Raw genomic sequence first — 16,990 nt, 5'->3', positions numbered from 1 at the left:
TTCATTCACATGAACGTGCAGCCGGACCGGCTTGTAAACAATGGGCTGGAGATCAACACAGAGAGAGGGTGTGTGAGGTCATGCTATACTCCAGATGAAATTACACCTCTAGTTCTTCACATAGCAATTTTTTAATTCCTTCAATCTAGAAATGATGAATTTCGCTTATTGCCCCTTTAAAATGTTGAATTAAAATTGTACTGACTTGTATTTGTGCAAAGTTTGTAAGGAGAGAGGTGTCTTCACAATCATCTACTGAGGGGGAGATGTCTGTGCAGTTCCCTTAAATCCGAGATTCAAAGGTACCACAGGCAAGCTAGTTTGGTACATCGAAAATTTGAAAGCCAGTCGCTGTCTAACATGGGGAACACATATCGACAGGGAAACAGACTTTAACACAACACTGGCAAAAAAATCTGAAACCATCGTAGCAGATATTATTGTGAGTTTCACAACCATTAATGCTATGTCAACCACTGCCAGTTACAAGCTAACAAGCTCACAAACAATATAAACTAATAAAGGATGCTAACTATACTTGCCATTCTGATATGTTTGCTAGTTGCCGAATTTCTGAGTCTCATCTGAGTCTGGATTTGACAAAGGCTCGAACATGCATGGCTGTATCTCTCTATTTTTTTCTTTCAGACTAACACTAGCCATCTTTTTTTTCATATATACTTTTTATTTATGAACATTTCACATTTAGGAAAGAAGGAAAAGAAAAAAGAAAAACATTGCACAGAAAAAAAGACAGATAAGAGGTCATGGTTACAGAGTCAAGACTAATTATCCTAATTAAAAATAAGGTTTCATATATGATACATACAATAATCATGTAACATCTGTCTCATTGGCTAAATAGGCACACCATTTTCTCTACCTTTTTTCTCCGAATTATTTCTGAAGTCGTATAGAGTATGTCATCTGTTCCAGAAGGTTTTAGTGTTTAACAATATTAATGAAGAGGTTAGCAGTGGGCTTGCCTCTTTATGGCCTTTTTATGAAATGATTGTTGCTACTTGCTTCCAGAAAGTCTGAATAAAAGGACAAGACCAGAAAATATGGGCATGGTCAACCATGATCTCTCAACATTCCCTCCAGCAGCATAGCTGGGTGCTAGTTTGTTTAGACTTCTGTTTGGGCGTGATGAAAAAGCAAATCAGGTTTTTCCAGCAGAAGTCTCTCCAGGTCCGGGAGTTAGTGGAGGTTGACTGTATGTCTCAGGCATTCAGCCACATGTCCTCAGTCATTTCAATGCCCAGCTCTTTTTCCCTTCATTGTTTCACACAGTCTGTAGTGTCCTTATTCAGTGAGGAGATGCCATGGTATAACTTGCTGATTAAACCTTTATTTCTTCCTCAGTTATCAATCAATAAATACATGAATGACCGTTGGTGGTTCCCTTGGATTAGTACCTTTTACCTTTTTACAGAAATAATCACAGAGCTGCAAATACCTGTAAAAGTCCTGCCCAGGCAAGCCATAAAAAGTTATACTGCCACACAGTTCTAGTGGGTCACAAGTGATGATTCAGAGGGATTACTTCTGTAAGAGTCTGTACATTTTTTAGGTAAATCCTGCAAGGTCACTCTAGACATGAGTGAATTATCCTCACTATTTTACATGGACAAAGTATTTGCTGATTTTTGTCTTTTCTCTCCGGTTGACAGACCACCAAAGAGCGTCACATGTGGACGTGTCCATTCCACCCTCCCATCCAGCTCTACTTCATCATCAGAAACACGGAGCGCTCCCCAGACTTTGGAATATCTCGCATCAAAATATGGAACTACAACAGAAGCCTCAATGTATGTGCTTTTTATTTTTGCTCATGTGTCATGACCGTTTATAAGAAGTGGAATTGTTAGATAACATTTGTTCAACACAAGTGCAATCCGCTACACAAATCTTTTGATTTATCCCCCTCTTGAGTTCAGAGATTATTCATTTAGCTGTCTGAAGCACCGGAGCTCATAAGTCTAACATGCTTGTGTGTTGTCACTGTAATACGGGCGACTGTATCGGCGTGGTTACGTCAGTGGAGTGGTAATCTTCTAGTATTGGCTGGTCGAGCTGCCAGTCAGACTGTCCAAATGTGGAACAGTGAGAGATTAGCCCCAGAGGATTAGTGTTAGTGGAAACGTGGGCTTCTGCCTCTCATCCTCACTGCTGTTCATAGAGGGGTATAAAGACCCCATCGTATCTCTCTCTGTGGTACTACAGCTATCTAGAGTTACTTGATGTCTTGAACTTGGAAGGTAAGGAGCTGCCGGTGGGGAGTAGATTGTAGGTCAGCCAGGGTTTGTAGTAGTTTACTGTCGAGGGGATCAAACAGATTTTAGTTGGGCTTTAGCCATTTCTTCATGGCAGCCATGACTTTGTATCTGTGAGAGTGCTAATTACTGCTAGCTTGGAGAGCTTCTGCTCTGCATGTGAGATAGAGGTACATGAATAAATAGTGAATGTACGGAATTTCTCAAGTGCTATACTTTTGGAGGTTTTAGGCTTTTAGATTTTCAGGGTGCATTGTTTTGCTTAAATTATAATTGAAATGCTCTCAAAATATTATATAATATGAAATGCTCAATATTGTCCTGTGATACGTTTTGAACCCAAAAAGTTTTAATGTGTTAGTATTTTGCCAAAAGTCATTTGGTATATTAACAGTCGAACCTGAGTGTATATTCAGGAAAAACTGAAGTTCTGTTTCTTTTTTTAGGATCTCGACATTGGTGCACGGCATATAAAGCTGTACCTTAACAGCACATTGGTGTTTGAGGGTGAGCTGGAGAAGGGCTGCGGCAACCAGGTCTTTGACTACAGCACCGCGATCGACCTCCAGGATTTCCAGGTGTCAGACTCCTTGTTTTCCAGCCCTGTGTCTTCAGGACACAATCTACGGGGTGTCAGCCCCCAGCGCCATGAGGACAGGAAGGGTGTGGAGGGCGGCAGCACCCAGCACCACCACAGTTGGAATCCGCAGTCATCAGACGCAGGCCAGGCTATGATAGACATGCAGGAGAAAGCGCACACACTGCTACCACCCATCACTCCATCATCAGTGGGGGTTTCATCCTCCGCCCGTCGCTCCTCCACACAAAGAAACTCTTTCGACCTGTCTTCCTCCGAGGAGCCCCTCTCTCTCAGGCAGCAGGTGGAGCAGCCTGCACTCACGGAGCAGACGGTCACAACCCAGCCGTCCTCCTCTCGCGTGGCCCCCCAGTGGCTGCAGCCGCTGAGCAGGGGAGCTCCAGAGGGCTGCGAGGCCATCAGAGAGAGGCCCCGCTGGCTGGTGCCTCAGCACTCTGCAGAGCCCAGATCTCCATCAGCCCCATCCTCTTCAATGCTCCCGGAGCTGCCATGTAACCCAGGCCGAGTGTGTCGGGGGATGGAGAGGACAGTGAACGGGAGTCAGTGGAAGGCAGATTCTTTGGACCTGAGCTGCGACCTGCTGGAGGAGCTCACAGAGCAAAAGTCAGACCGGCCCATCAGCGGACGCAGGAGCTCATTTCGAAACACTGCTGTCACTGCCAGGCAGAAAGAGGAGCAGCAACTCAGAGCTGCTGTGCTGTCAAACACAGGTAGGAATGTTTAAAGATATGATAAACATAAAGGGACACCTTTATATGTGATTATTTCACCCTTGTGCTTTACTTTGTGCTACAGTTCACCTATTGATAACAATTTGGCTGCTTGGAAGTTATCACATATCTGCATTCATATTAATAATTGTTTAAAATGACAGTTTATTTATTATTTAAATCTATTTATTAATCCCAAACAAAGAATAAGAAGAAAAACTAATCGAACATTATGTCGGGTATTGCTCACCCAAATAACCATTAGCTAAAGGTTTTGCATTTTTTATTCATTGTTTATTTTTCTTCAGTGCTGTACTATCAGCATCGTGTGTTCCTCTGCCTCATCACTAGCTCCCTATGTAATGTGTTCCTCGTTAAGTCATTTTTAGATGTTAATTTGTTTTGCGACAGTCTTCACAAAGAGCAGGGGTGTCAAACTCATCTTAGTTCATGGGCAACATACAGGCCAATTTGATCTCAATTGGGCCGGACCTGTAAAACCATTGCAGAATAGGCGATAAATAACAACTGCTCCAAATGTCTCCCTTTCTTTTACTGTAAAGAAGCACAAGTACATTCTGAAAGCATTCATCCATTTACAAATCAGATGATGAACAGCCTGGGGCATCTTAACAAAAATAAGTGCAGTTTCGACAATGTCTGTTTTTCCACATTCAGTGAGTCTTCTACTCTCATGTGCTTACATTTCCACGTCTGTGTATTAATGCTGGCATCACAACACCAAAGTAAAGTAAAAGCTATTGAGAAAGCAGGTCAACTTATTCCCTGCCTTACAGACCATTTACAAATCAAACATTTTGACAGTGCCTTAGCAATAGGCTTCTACCACTACTGTGTTAAGATAGAAATATGACCACAATATGTATTTTTTTAGAGAACTGTATTCTGGTCAGGGTGAAAAGTATCTGAAGCAGCATTTGACATGACTTACTGTGTAACTTGCTCCTGAAACTTGGCAATCTTTGCCCTCACAAGTGCATCAATATTAGGTGTGCAGAGTCATCCAGCAGGCCAGACTGGACCCTTTGGTGGGCCTGTTCTGGCCCATGAGCCATATGTTTTACGCCCCTGTCATAGAGCATGCATTTGGAGAAATTTGGATGCAACACTTTGTGATACCTGTCATTGGACTGGTTGAAAAATGAAAGCTCTTACACTGCACCTTCCGTAGAAGCCATGCTTATTGTCCTGGCCTTTGTGCTGTTTAATGAGTCATACTTTCTGCTGCTGATTTACTTTTGTCATCTTTTAATTCTTTAACTGATCAAAAAACGTTTTCATTGAAATTTGTAGAAAACTCTGTGTGTACATCTGTCTGTCTTTCCACAGCTAATCTCGCATACTACTGGACCTATCAGCTTAATATTTTTTGTGCACATTTAAGACTACATGCTGAAGGATCTCTTGTGGTTTCAAAAAAACTGTTTTACTGACTGCTCTATTTTATACAATCACTGACTGCTGGCTCCTCACTCCTCTTAACTGAGTGGTACAGGCCGCAAGTGATCAACAAAATCACATAGAAAAAGGCATTTCCAGTTATCAGCTAGGCTTTAAACACGCCTTACCTACTCTATTGCAGACCACATTTTGGCATTTTTCAAGGCTTAAAAGCAGACATTCATAGAACAATTAGATCTCATTTGGAACTAGAGCACCTGTAGATTAATTTCATACCCTGCAGGTTATGATTCACCAAAGCAAGGCACAATATGAGATGAATAAGTCACAGTTATTTGTTATTTAAGATGCTATCTTGACTGTAGGGAAGCTGGGAGGTACCACTGAATGAGATTCAACTCTTCTTTGTTTCAATACTATAATGAATACACACTGGACACACAGCTTGCCCTAGACTGTTCCCGCCACCAGACACACCTGGCAGAGATCTGCGCTCTACCAAGTGCGCTTTTCTTGTTAAATTTATATCTGGATCAGATGAGATGTTTAGTGTATGGTATGATTATCTTACTTCTTGTGGCTTGTTATCGATTAATATGTAATCCTTGTGTACTTTCCAGAGGAGCCGATGTCATTGGTGAACACGAGCAGGAGGCAGTGCAGCTCTATGGCGCAGCTGCACAGCCAACAGGATGACACCCTCAGGGAGTCCTGGGACTCTCTCACGAAGTTCAACCAATGCCAACGTGGACGCATCTCCAACATGGGCTTCGAAGGTGACATCTTTGATGAGTTCCTCCAGCGCCAGGGCCGTGGTCCACCCTCAGTCCCAGTCAATCCCTCCACAGCACCCAGGAGCCCCCATTCCTCCTTCACCACTCAGGGTGCACTATGTGAAGGCCCTGATGATGATCCATCTACAGAGCGGGAGGACGAATTTGAGATCCCCGTGCTGCCGCAGGGCCAAAGGCTGATCATCAACATCCTGTCCACCTGGGGTGATCGCCACTACGTCGGCCTCAACGGCCTTGAGGTGTTCAGCTCCAGTGGAGAACCCCTACGACCTGCTCACATCCGTGCCGACCCTCCAGACATCAACATTCTCCCTGCATACGGCAAAGATCCACGCGTGGTCACTAACTTGATCGATGGCGTTAATCGTACCCAGGATGACATGCATCTTTGGCTAGCACCATTCACCCCAGGTCGTAACCACACCATCTTCCTGGACTTTGGAGCTCCTAACCAGGTGGCCATGATCCGTGTGTGGAACTACAACAAGTCACGCATTCACTCCTTCCGAGGGGTGAAGGAGGTGGAAATGCTGCTTGATGGAAGATGCATCTTCAGGGGCGAGATTGCCAAAGCCTCTGGGACTCTGTCAGGAGGTAGCTGAACAGAACAGCGTCACAATTCTTTATGCTCATTTATGTCTTACTTTTGATCAACTTTTCCTTTTTTTTCTCCCTCGCTGTCTCTTCAGATTTGGACCAATTTGGTGACACTATCCTGTTCACCACTGATGATGAGATCCTGGAGGCCATGTCTCGTTATGATGAAACCTTCCTCAGTGAAGGTGAGGGTCCTGAGAGCCTGGTGGCTGAGGAGGAGTTGCAAAGACCACGCACCGCTGATGGAGAGGGAGAGGAAAGACCCTTCACACAGGCTGGCTTCCGAGAGGAAGACCTCAACGTAAGTACAGTTCTGTGGATACAGGTTGTCATAGAAGAAGTGTGCTTTTTTTATCAACTTCGGTGGTGCTAAATGTTGAAGTCAAATGCTTGTAAAATTGGGCACCTTATTCTCAGCTGTGACTGTGATAAATAAACAAAGACAATTCATTGTGTAGCAACCAATAGTGTTCAGCGTTCCCACTTTGTTGACAATATAACAGGCACCACGTGTAAATTAGGTATCACACCAGCAACAGTAACACAATTATGCTTTTAATGTGTTGTCTCAGTTGAAACTTCACCTCAACCCCACTGTGAGCCAGTCTGAGGAGAACATGGAGCATATTCCTGGGATGTACACTGGAAAGTGTAAGTAGATGATCAGCATCTTGTCACATGATTAGGTATCTTTTTGCTGTTTGGATACTTACAGTAACTGTCTCCCTGCTCTCCAGGCCTTAGAATAGAGCTGGTGTTGACTTGGGGGGACTTGCACTACATGGGCCTGACAGGATTGGAGGTGGTGGGGAAGGATGGAGAGAGTTTACCTTTAGACCTCAGTATGATGGCTGCTTCACCCACGGACCTCAACGACCTGCCTGAGTACGAATACGACCTGCGCACGCTTGATAAGTACGTCTGACACCGTATGATGTGTCTACTTTCTGCATATACATTTCCACATCATATTTCACGCTTTACACCCTGAGTTTCTGTGTCCACATAGCATTTTTCTTCAGCAGAAAAACCGTGGCAGGGTGCTGGGAAGTGCTTCGTCCCAGCACATTATAAGAAAGTTAATGATGACATGCGTGTGGGTTTGTCTCTATGACAACAATATCTTGACACTAACATTAGTGAGATAGTAACGCTACATTAGCAGAGGGTTGACTACACAGTCAAAAACAGTGATAAAAGCATAACACTCATCAGGAACATCCACTGTGCGCCTGCTGACCTGCAGCCACAAAATAAGCTTGACAGGAGACAGTAGCCGAGTTAAAGAAGTGGCAGTGATGTCACCGGTGCCTTTCTGAAAAGTTCAGAGATTTTTAACTAAAAGAACTGGCAGCGGCTGCACAAAAAAGGTGGTGTACTCTAAACAAAAGTTGCTGGGCACAGCACTTTTTCTCTAGCTGGCCACATGTAGCGGGATACGCTCTCTCTTCATTGGGAACAATTGAAAAAAGACGCCAGCGCTGAGGAAAAAATGCTATGAGGACACAGGCTTTTACTTCTCCTACACTGCTCTCAAGAAAAATCTAGAATTTTAGGCCTCATTTCCACTGGATGGTTGTGCTTAACTCGACTTGACACACTTTTGGTACCAGGTCCTTTCTTAAATTTTGTTTTCCACTGCAGATTGTACCCCCCCAGACATCACTCACTGAATTCTTGCATCAGCAACAAAACAGAGGAATGGGGTGAAAATGTGGCATTAGACCAGATCATTGTTATGGTTGGTGGAGTCTTCAAGTATCTGTTTTTGTTGCCCAGGCTTATAAATGGCAACAACATTACAACTGACGACCAGCACATGTGGCTGATACCTTTCTCCTATGGAGATCCTCACACCTTGAACGTGACGTTCGACAAGGCCCAGACCATCGCTGGACTTCGAATCTGGAACTACAACAAGTCCCCTGAGGACTCGTACAGAGGGGTGAGAAACTTCTCTCTCAGGCTTTAACAGTGTTTACTGTGAAGGAGCAGAGTACATGGATTAGTTATAAGTTTTTACATTTAACAAAAACAATTTCCACATCTTTGGTTCAGGTGAAGGTGATCCATGTGTTCATGGATGACGTCGCCATCTCCCCACCGGAGGGATTCCTGATCAGGAAAGGACCAGGCAACTGTCACTTTGACTTTGCCCAGGAACTCCTCTTCATAGACTTCCTCCAGACGCCCACTGACAACAAGAGTGCAGAGGAGAAGTAGGAGTTGTGATTTTAATTTGCATGTACTGGTATTTTCATGCCAAAGTTTAAAAACTCCTTTTCCTAATATATAATGTTTTTGCCTGTGATTTAGAGGGAGCTCCAAGAAACAAGAACAGGCCAGCATGGACTATGAAGCTCCCATCATGCCTAGTGGCTGTATCCTGACATGCTTTGTGTTTACTGTCAAATCTGACTCACTGTCCAGACTGTTCATATGCAAGTGAACAGACTGGAGTTGTGTGTTCAGGCAGTATTAATCAACCTGCATTAGGGCTGCTACAAATCTTCATTATTGATGAATCCACTGATTAATTGTTTGGTCGATGAAGTGTCAGTTCAAACCAGGAACAGATGGGGTTGATACTTTGATATTTGCGTATATGCAGCCATGTTTTGTGTAACAGTCACAGCTGGCTAACAGCCCAGTGCTGCTTTAATGATTATTATTTTTTACTCTCTCAAAGGTAGAGTGGGGCAGCCTGTGTGCCATCATTAATTCATGGCAAATGGACGATCTGTTCTGATGTTTGTTTGGCTGTGTCCAAAATCACTCCGTCGCTCACTTATTCAAATCTTCCTGTTTAATAAACACTTGTTAATTTATTCTATACTGAGCAGTAAAGTGGGATTTCTGACACTTATTAATCATCATCAAAGCATTGTACCCTTTCATTTACACTACTTTTTTGCCACTTACTTACATTTTTGAGGGAGATGAAGTTCAAACTAAGAATTCAGACACAAATAAAACAGTGGAGCGTAAATATGTGGACATTATAGTAAACAGGGAATGACTTGGACACAGCCCAGGTCTGATATGTGCTGTACGTGGGGTTTCATGTTATATATTCCTTGACCTTCACCTGTCAGTCATCTTTCAGCTGCAGCTGTTAACAACCTGGGGAGACCCGTATTACATCGGCCTCAACGGCCTCGAATTTTATGACCAGAACCATGAGAAGATCAGTCTCAGTGACAACAGTATCCTTTCTTATGAGTTCATACATCAGCCTTCTTGCGTCTATATTCACAAAGCTAGATTCTCTTCACCATCTAGAATTTATCCATATAAACTTTCAAAGTTAAGAATTTGTGGTGTAAATTCGTAATCTTTGAATTTAGATAGCTAAAAGCTTAAAATCACACTTTTATGAATATTCTCTCATCTAGAGGTATGAATATTACCCTGATACCATGAGATCACTGTGCTCTGGTGTCAGGTGGTAGCTAATTTATACTTTTGTAGAAATTCTGATACAAGTTAAGTTACAAATTTCTTTTCATGTCATGTAAGTGCCACCAAAATTTTATAAATTCACTTAAAAATGTATGTTTATTTCTGCTAGCACCTTACATTCACTCTGCATTTCTTCCCAGCAGACATTTCAATGTGTCACTGCAGGAAGAGCACAGGTGTAAGCAATACCATTTACAAGGGCTGCACTCTACTTCGTTAAGCCAGATCCAGGCTCTGGTATTGTGTATACTGGCTCACTGGTAGGGCTTACTCAAAATGGAATGGCTTATTCATCATTAAGGGTATTAGTTAACATCTGTCCTTCTCCAGGTGTGACAACTTTATATGTCATTGTAATCTTGGATTAGCAAAGATAATCACCGCACAGTTTGCATCATGTATGTGTTGGAGATTCGGCTTTACCTCAGATAATGTGGGACAGAAACTGAGACTTATTTTAAAATCAGTTTAAAAACTGCTACGTAATCAGTGTTGCTTTGATTAGATTCAGAGAGGACTCATACAGCGGCGGCTTTTCCTAATTGTTTTCAATGAGATTGAAGTGTTAAGCTCCCTCCTCTTGCATTGCTGAGCACCTCACATTTTTCCTCTCTATACACCTCGCGTTTTTGCAGGAGCACCCTGAAAGCCTCGAGTTGAAAAAGTTGACGGCGTTTTGAATTGAGAGGCGGGCCTTCTGTAGTGGTGATGACAACAAGTGCAGCATACTGTTGCAAGCTATAAGACATACTGGAACAAATTGTAGCCTCGACTATTTTCATTTTACATTATACCAACCATACTTAGGCTTGATGATTGACAGCAGGTTGTCAAACTGTCACTGACTCATCCTTCAGTTAGCTTTGAACCAAGCATCATTCAGCTGGTGGGATTCCATGTGATTTCCCCTTCTCCCTCTCGCCCTCATTCAGAGCCAGAGCAACTGCCTAGCGCCAGACAGATCTGTGAGTTTACTTCACAGCAAAATAGCAGTATAAGATGAGGATAGATAAGGACAGGTGATTTGGTTGCCTGGCAACAATTTAAAAATGACGCAGCAAGCTTTAAGACCCACTCTGTCTGATCAGGGCTTAAGGCAGTAAATTAATACCAGCTGTTGAAGGAGTATTAAATTTGTGTCTGGACCTCAACATTATGTCCACCAGACATTGCTGCTTTTCCAGACAGTGTGAATGTACTGGACAATGTGAGCGGTGATGTGAGGACTCCAGACAAATTAATAGATGGATTCAACAGTACCCACGATGGAGGACATATGTGGTTAGCCCCGGTGCTGCCTGGACTGGTGAGGCTCTGAAAGAAAGCGCATTCACACTCAAAGGAGAGTCTTTTCAGCACGTGTGTAAGTGCGTCGCTTGTTTCTTCACAGGTGAACCGTGTGTATGTCATCTTCGATCAGCCAATGACGGTGTCCATGATCAAATTGTGGAACTACTCAAAGACACCACAAAGAGGAGTGAAGGAGTTTGGGGTAAGCCTCTGTCTGCTGTGGACTGGGCTGTCGCTTTTTCTTTACACTTGGACATCAAGCAGAAAACTGCATGTCTGTCTGTGTGCACAGCTGCTGGTGGACGACCTCCTGGTGTATAACGGCATCTTGGACAGTGTAAGCCATGTGGCACGAGGCATTCTGCCTACCTGTGACCCAGTGGTGCCCTACCACACCATCCTGTTCACAGACAATGCCTACATCGCGCACCGTGAGAGGAACACCGTCATCAGGTACCTTGCAGATATATGACTGACTACTTGGTTTCATGGCTGATTGGTTGTACTAGTGTTAATTTGTCAACATTTTCTTAGTCTTAGTCCTGTTGGATTTTAGCATATTTAGTTAACCTCATCCTGTTTTCTTTTAGTCAAGTTTGAGTTGAAAACGTAGACTAAATTATATGTTTGGGTCTTTTGTCCACATGCAGACTGCAGTTTAGGTCACTGAAAATGAAACTTTTAAAATGAGACTTATTACATGTTTACATATAAATTTTAATTTTAATTATAATTTTGTGTTTTCATTTGGAAAGAGATTTTCCTATGTCAGTGCTTATGTGGACAGGATTTTTTCTGAGAACAAAGGAGGAAAAAATCCACTTTCAAAAAGTATCCATGTACGTGTAGACTTGGCCTTAGTCAAAGACAACCATAAATATTTTAATATATTTTTAGTCAAAGAAAACTGTTGACGTTTTAGTCTTTTTCAGTCTTCAGATTGTGTTGGATTTTTTAGATTTTTACATTCAGGTCTGAGGGTATCAATTTAAGGAATACATCCATACTTGGAATGAAGCAATGCATTTTTTTCTTAGCCTCACTGTAACAATAATAGGCCCAAATCACCCAATCACCTTGTTTTTTTTATCTCAAGCCCTGTTTATTAACTTGAATTTAAGTAAGTAAGTTCCTCCGAGTCCTCCGTGAAGTCCTTATATGGCACGTAGCAAAGGGCAAGAAACTGGTGTGTGTGGTGCAGAAAGGAGAACTGCTGCATTGCAAAAGAAAACAGTAAAATATTTCATCTTCCCTTTTTTTGTCAACGAAAATAAAGGGAGATTTTATTTTTTCATTTAAATGCCATTTTAGTCTCGTCTTTTTCATCCACAATATTGCATGCTGACGTAGTCACAGTTTGTGTTTAATAACATCTTTGCTGTTTCATTATTGTCTTGTCTCACTCGTCGTTGGCAATCATATTATTCATATCTTTGGTTAACAAAATTAATGCTAGGCTGTACAACAACAAAAAAAAGTATCTGCAGCTTTATCAAAAAAGTGTCATACACGTCGCCTTTCAGTTATGTTGCACATTGTTTACCTAAATTTTGCAAATTGAATGTAAAGTTCAGCATCAAATAGTCATAATCAGATGAGTTATTACCTGTGAATAGATTCAAAGCCATTTGATTTTTACCCTAAATTTTAAAACAGAGACTAATGGACTGACAAAGAAGGTTAGATTCAACCCAGGTGGTGAGTTGTTTTGAACAGAGATGTGCTCTTCTCCACTTCAGCCCCCGTGGCAGCAGACACCACCAAAAGTGAGTAACAGAGCCTGTGAAAAGCCCTGTGTCAGCACCTCCCTGTGGTCGATCCCTGTTATTGAAGATTCCTCCAGTGCCCTCAAATGTCCCCCAGCCATCCCGCACCCTCCTTACCACACGCTTGACTTGTGATGCCCCTTCTCTCCCTTTTTCTCCCCGTCGTCACATCTCCAGCTCCATTTTTGGTCTCAAGGCCTGGACCTGCCGGCTTCAAGCTTTGTTATCAGTCAGCCCTCCATTTTGTGTCGTTCCCTGTTCCCAGTTTATTACAAGCATAGCCCATTTGCTCACACGTATCTGCTGTGTTCATTTTCTCACTGTGTTGCAGTAATTATGTGGAGGACCAGGATGTGAAGATGACCAATGAGAATCAGATAGTCCATCACAACAAGAAGAAGCAGACAGCAGATCCAGGTGAGTCGGGGAAACTACTGGACTCGGAAGTATGCGCAGATAAATATGGGAATCATCTATCAGTAAAATGAATGAGTCAGATTTTAATATATGGGTGTTTTCACACTTGGTCCCCTTTAACGCTCTAAACAAAGTCAGAGCAATGAGTCAGCTGTGTTGTTTTTCAGCTTTGTTTTTTTTCTGCATGTGTGGACGAACCAGAAGAACTCAGAGCCCTCTGAAACGAACCGTACTCAGACCTCCTCCATACTCAGACCTCCTTGGGAGGTGGTCAAAGAAACTACTGCTCTTCTTCAGATATGGAACGGAAAACGAATCAAACGGGAACTGTCACTTAAATGCAGAGAAACGCTTCAGTTTTCCACTTTGGATTAAAATCACCTGCTTATATTAATAATAGCACGATGATATAGAACAATTGCCCAGACCCTTTTAAATAAACGGATACCCTTGGTCACTGAGATGGACAGGCAGAGGATCTAAGTCTGTGAGATATGGATTAATATTTGTAGGCCTGTAATATGAAACACAAGAGACAAATGCTGAGGTTAGCACAACAAATGGATTGGCGCGGGAGTAAGTCCCTGTGACGAGTACATATTAATACAGCTGGTTGGTTCCTGGTGTGCCAGTCAGCTACAGCAGCACCAGAGAGAGAGTTATGCACAAGAGCAGGAGGGTGTGCACAGGGAATGTGGATGGAAAAACATCCAGCATGCTGAGGCACATTGGGTTGCATCACCCAGGTGTTTTGATCACCTGACGAGGAAAAAACAAACTGGAGGCCAGCTTATTTTCCCTGCTGCTTTTGAGCAGCCTTAGGACGCAAAAGCAAAACAGGATACGTTTTAGATGCCATAGATGTATGAATTAAAACACTGTTGCGCACAGTACGGCATGACTCAGATGTACTGATCACCTGCACCCCTCTAGAATTAAGTCTGTAGTGACATGACAGGACACAATAACCTTCAGGGGATATTTTTCGCACTGGCAGAAGTGGAGCAGTGTGGATGAATGAAAAATAAAACCAATAGCTTGTTTCAGGTGGTAACGCGTTCTGTGACATTTTAAATATAATAATACTACCTGAAATCCTGTTGTTAAGATGTTATGTCACTTCATTACTGCTACAACGTAATGTGTTACTGTAAGGCGTTACCCCCAACACTGGTAATTAAACTTCTTTTATTGAAAGTGAAGTATGAACAGAAAGAAGGGTGAGACCCCGTCAGAGCAAAAGTCCCTCTCTGTTGCTCCACTTTAAGAGGACTGAGTTTGGTTCGTTTAAGGGTGTTTTCACATATAGTCCTTTTAAAACAAACCAAACTTGGTCCTCTTAAAGTGCACCAAAAAGTGGATCGACAGTAAAGGGACAGTTCTTTTTGTGTTCACGTTGTCAGTTCATTTTAAAGAGGACTCGCTTCTCTTTCTGGTCAACTTCAGCTCTGGTGGGGCCTCAGTCCTCTTTCTGTTCACACTATAGCCTATGTATAATATATATTGATGTAGTTTTGTTGTTTGTTTTTGCCACTGTAATGTGGTTATGAAGCCCCTCACTTTCAGATTCATTTAAAATTGGAGGAAACCCTTAGCGTTTCTGTACTGTAGACTGTTGCTGTTTGATGTGTCCTACATTCCACATTTGGAGATGTGCAGTATCTTCTGTAGACCAAACAACTCCTCATCCTGCGTCCTTGTAAGCGTTATAGGTCAACGTGGCTTCGTTTGTCTTTTCAGGCATCCCAGTGCTATCGCATGTGATCTAGAGGGCTAAATACCTGGAGCACTTTGTGTTCACAGAGCAACACGTTAAGTGAACCGCACCGTGGATTTGAAGTAAACCATACTCCTAGGGGTCTGAGTTCTCTTGGAGTGTTCCCATATGTGCAAAAAATGCTGAGTCACCGCTCTGAGTCCAAGTGTAAAAAAACCCCTCATTCTTACAGTAACTTAAAGCTTATTTGTTCTTCATCAATGCAGCTCTTCGGCCTAAAACCTGCATGACTGATGGCGGGAAACATGGGAAGAGGAGGTACTGACAGACAGACGATGACAGATGAACAGACAGATGTGGATCCGGTGAAAAGGAGGAACTGTGTCTGACTTTTAAAACCCACTTTTTGGTGGGTGACTTTTGAAAACCTCCCTCACATTAAGACCCAAAGCAGCCGTGGTGTGTAACAGCGGCTCACACGGTCCACAGTGAAGAGAACGGAGCTTGCACAGTTAAGAATGGCTTTACACACACACACACACACACACACAGGATTCCACTTTATGGTTGGATCACTCCCTTCTCCCCACCCAGACACACGTTATCCTGAACAGGTACTGTACGGTTGCCCCGGTTGTCCCTCCCTCAGTGCCAGGATAAACCTGTGAGGCTGCATTTTATCAGCCCTATTATTGTGCCTAGTACTAAACACTATATCTGTGGCTGCTACTTGTGACTTTTGTGCTGCATATTTAAATGCTGCTTGTGGCTTGTAAATACTTCAAAAAAAAAAAAAAGCTCCAAGGCCACATGAATACCCTCTCACATCAGGATGTGGCCAACGCTACAGATATTATTAATGAATTGTATCCACTGATGAGCCTAGACGATCAGCTCTTTGCCTAATGGGTCTGAGAGCTGACTAACACTACCGCCAGTACACCAACCGATCGTTACGCTATGCAGACACTAATTTATATCTGTTAATGATTTCTATCTGTTGGCTGATATATATTTCAAAGCCGAATGGTTTTACTTGGGGAAGTGCTTCCACAGCTTTTCACCTTTGAAAGATTTATACATCGAAGGCTAACGTGGTTACACTCGTAGTTGGAATAAAGCGCAGAGGTCAGACTTTTGTATATTTCAATTTGAAGCTGCACAAAGCTTCAGACTCCACACTTGAATCTTCGATACATATTGGGCTTCACGAAATTAGGTCAGTATATTTTTTCTGCTTAGCATCAGGTAGGAAAAAAAAAACTTGTTTGCAATCCAAGTGACCTTTATGGAAGTTGCTATATAAGGTAGATTTTACGGAGGCAAACATTTCTCGAGCCAGTAAAGCAGTTTTAGAAATTTGGTTGGAAATAAAAAAAAAAAAACAGATTAGATTTTGAGTAGATTCAGTAACAGGCAACTTCTAATATGCAAATACTCTAACGTTACCTCAGATTGAGAAGAATGATCTTTAAAAAGGGGATTTATCTGATTCTACCTTCACTATAATACTTACTAGTCGGTGTTGTACTATACATTCATTCAATATTTACTGTACTAACTTGTTGCATGGGAAAGTCTCTTCAGCAGTAGCTGTTGTTATCATCTTAAAATGTTAGATACTTTTGTTTGGAGGAGTTTCTACTGCTTCATTGAGCCCCAGTATAAACCGATCCGTACTCCTCGCTCACAATGGGGAGTAATTGTATATGAAATGCAGTTTTATGTATTTAATTTCAGCGTGTCCAACAGCAACGATGGTCATTACTCTGTATATCTGCTCCGTAGGGTGGTGGCTATTATTGTATGTGTGACATGTAGTGTTTTGAAATATTTAATTATTTTTCTAATCTTGATTAAATATGTATATTTGATGTAGGTTTATTTGAAATGAATAAAATTTAAAAATATATCTTCCATCATTTTTCTCAAAACCACACA

The 16,990-nt window shown here is 42.3% G+C and overlaps 1 protein-coding gene across 4 annotated transcripts in view; it reads left to right on the top strand.

Moving 5' to 3' along the window:
- The window catches only part of LOC126399355 (katanin-interacting protein), a 25,940-nt gene extending 8,989 nt beyond the window's left edge, over positions 1-16,951 (top strand). For 2 of the 4 annotated variants that reach the window (XM_050059217.1, XM_050059216.1), the window contains exons 14-29: positions 1,674-1,811; positions 2,723-3,584; positions 5,627-6,394; positions 6,490-6,698; positions 6,970-7,048; positions 7,135-7,312; positions 8,177-8,342; positions 8,456-8,616; positions 8,714-8,778; positions 9,493-9,603; positions 11,026-11,165; positions 11,250-11,351; positions 11,442-11,602; positions 12,889-12,915; positions 13,247-13,332; positions 15,316-16,949. In XM_050059217.1, the coding sequence (XP_049915174.1) occupies positions 1,674-1,811; positions 2,723-3,584; positions 5,627-6,394; positions 6,490-6,698; positions 6,970-7,048; positions 7,135-7,312; positions 8,177-8,342; positions 8,456-8,616; positions 8,714-8,778; positions 9,493-9,603; positions 11,026-11,165; positions 11,250-11,351; positions 11,442-11,602; positions 12,889-12,915; positions 13,247-13,332; positions 15,316-15,374 (3,312 nt within the window). In that variant the 3' untranslated portion in view covers positions 15,375-16,949. Of the gene's footprint in view, positions 1-1,673; positions 1,812-2,722; positions 3,585-5,626; positions 6,395-6,489; positions 6,699-6,969; positions 7,049-7,134; positions 7,313-8,176; positions 8,343-8,455; positions 8,617-8,713; positions 8,779-9,492; positions 9,604-11,025; positions 11,166-11,249; positions 11,352-11,441; positions 11,603-12,888; positions 12,916-13,246; positions 13,333-15,315 lie in introns of all 4 variants that reach the window. The other 2 variants (XM_050059219.1, XM_050059218.1) reach the window with 2 other exon arrangements.
- Positions 16,952-16,990: the final 39 nt, after the last annotated feature.

The sequence above is a fragment of the Epinephelus moara genome, chromosome 13, assembly GCF_006386435.1.
Source record: "Epinephelus moara isolate mb chromosome 13, YSFRI_EMoa_1.0, whole genome shotgun sequence".
In the NCBI taxonomy this organism is placed as follows: domain Eukaryota; kingdom Metazoa; phylum Chordata; class Actinopteri; order Perciformes; family Serranidae; genus Epinephelus; species Epinephelus moara.
The sequence above is the reverse complement of the archived record's forward strand: the minus strand, read 5'-3'. Positions and strand labels throughout refer to the sequence as shown.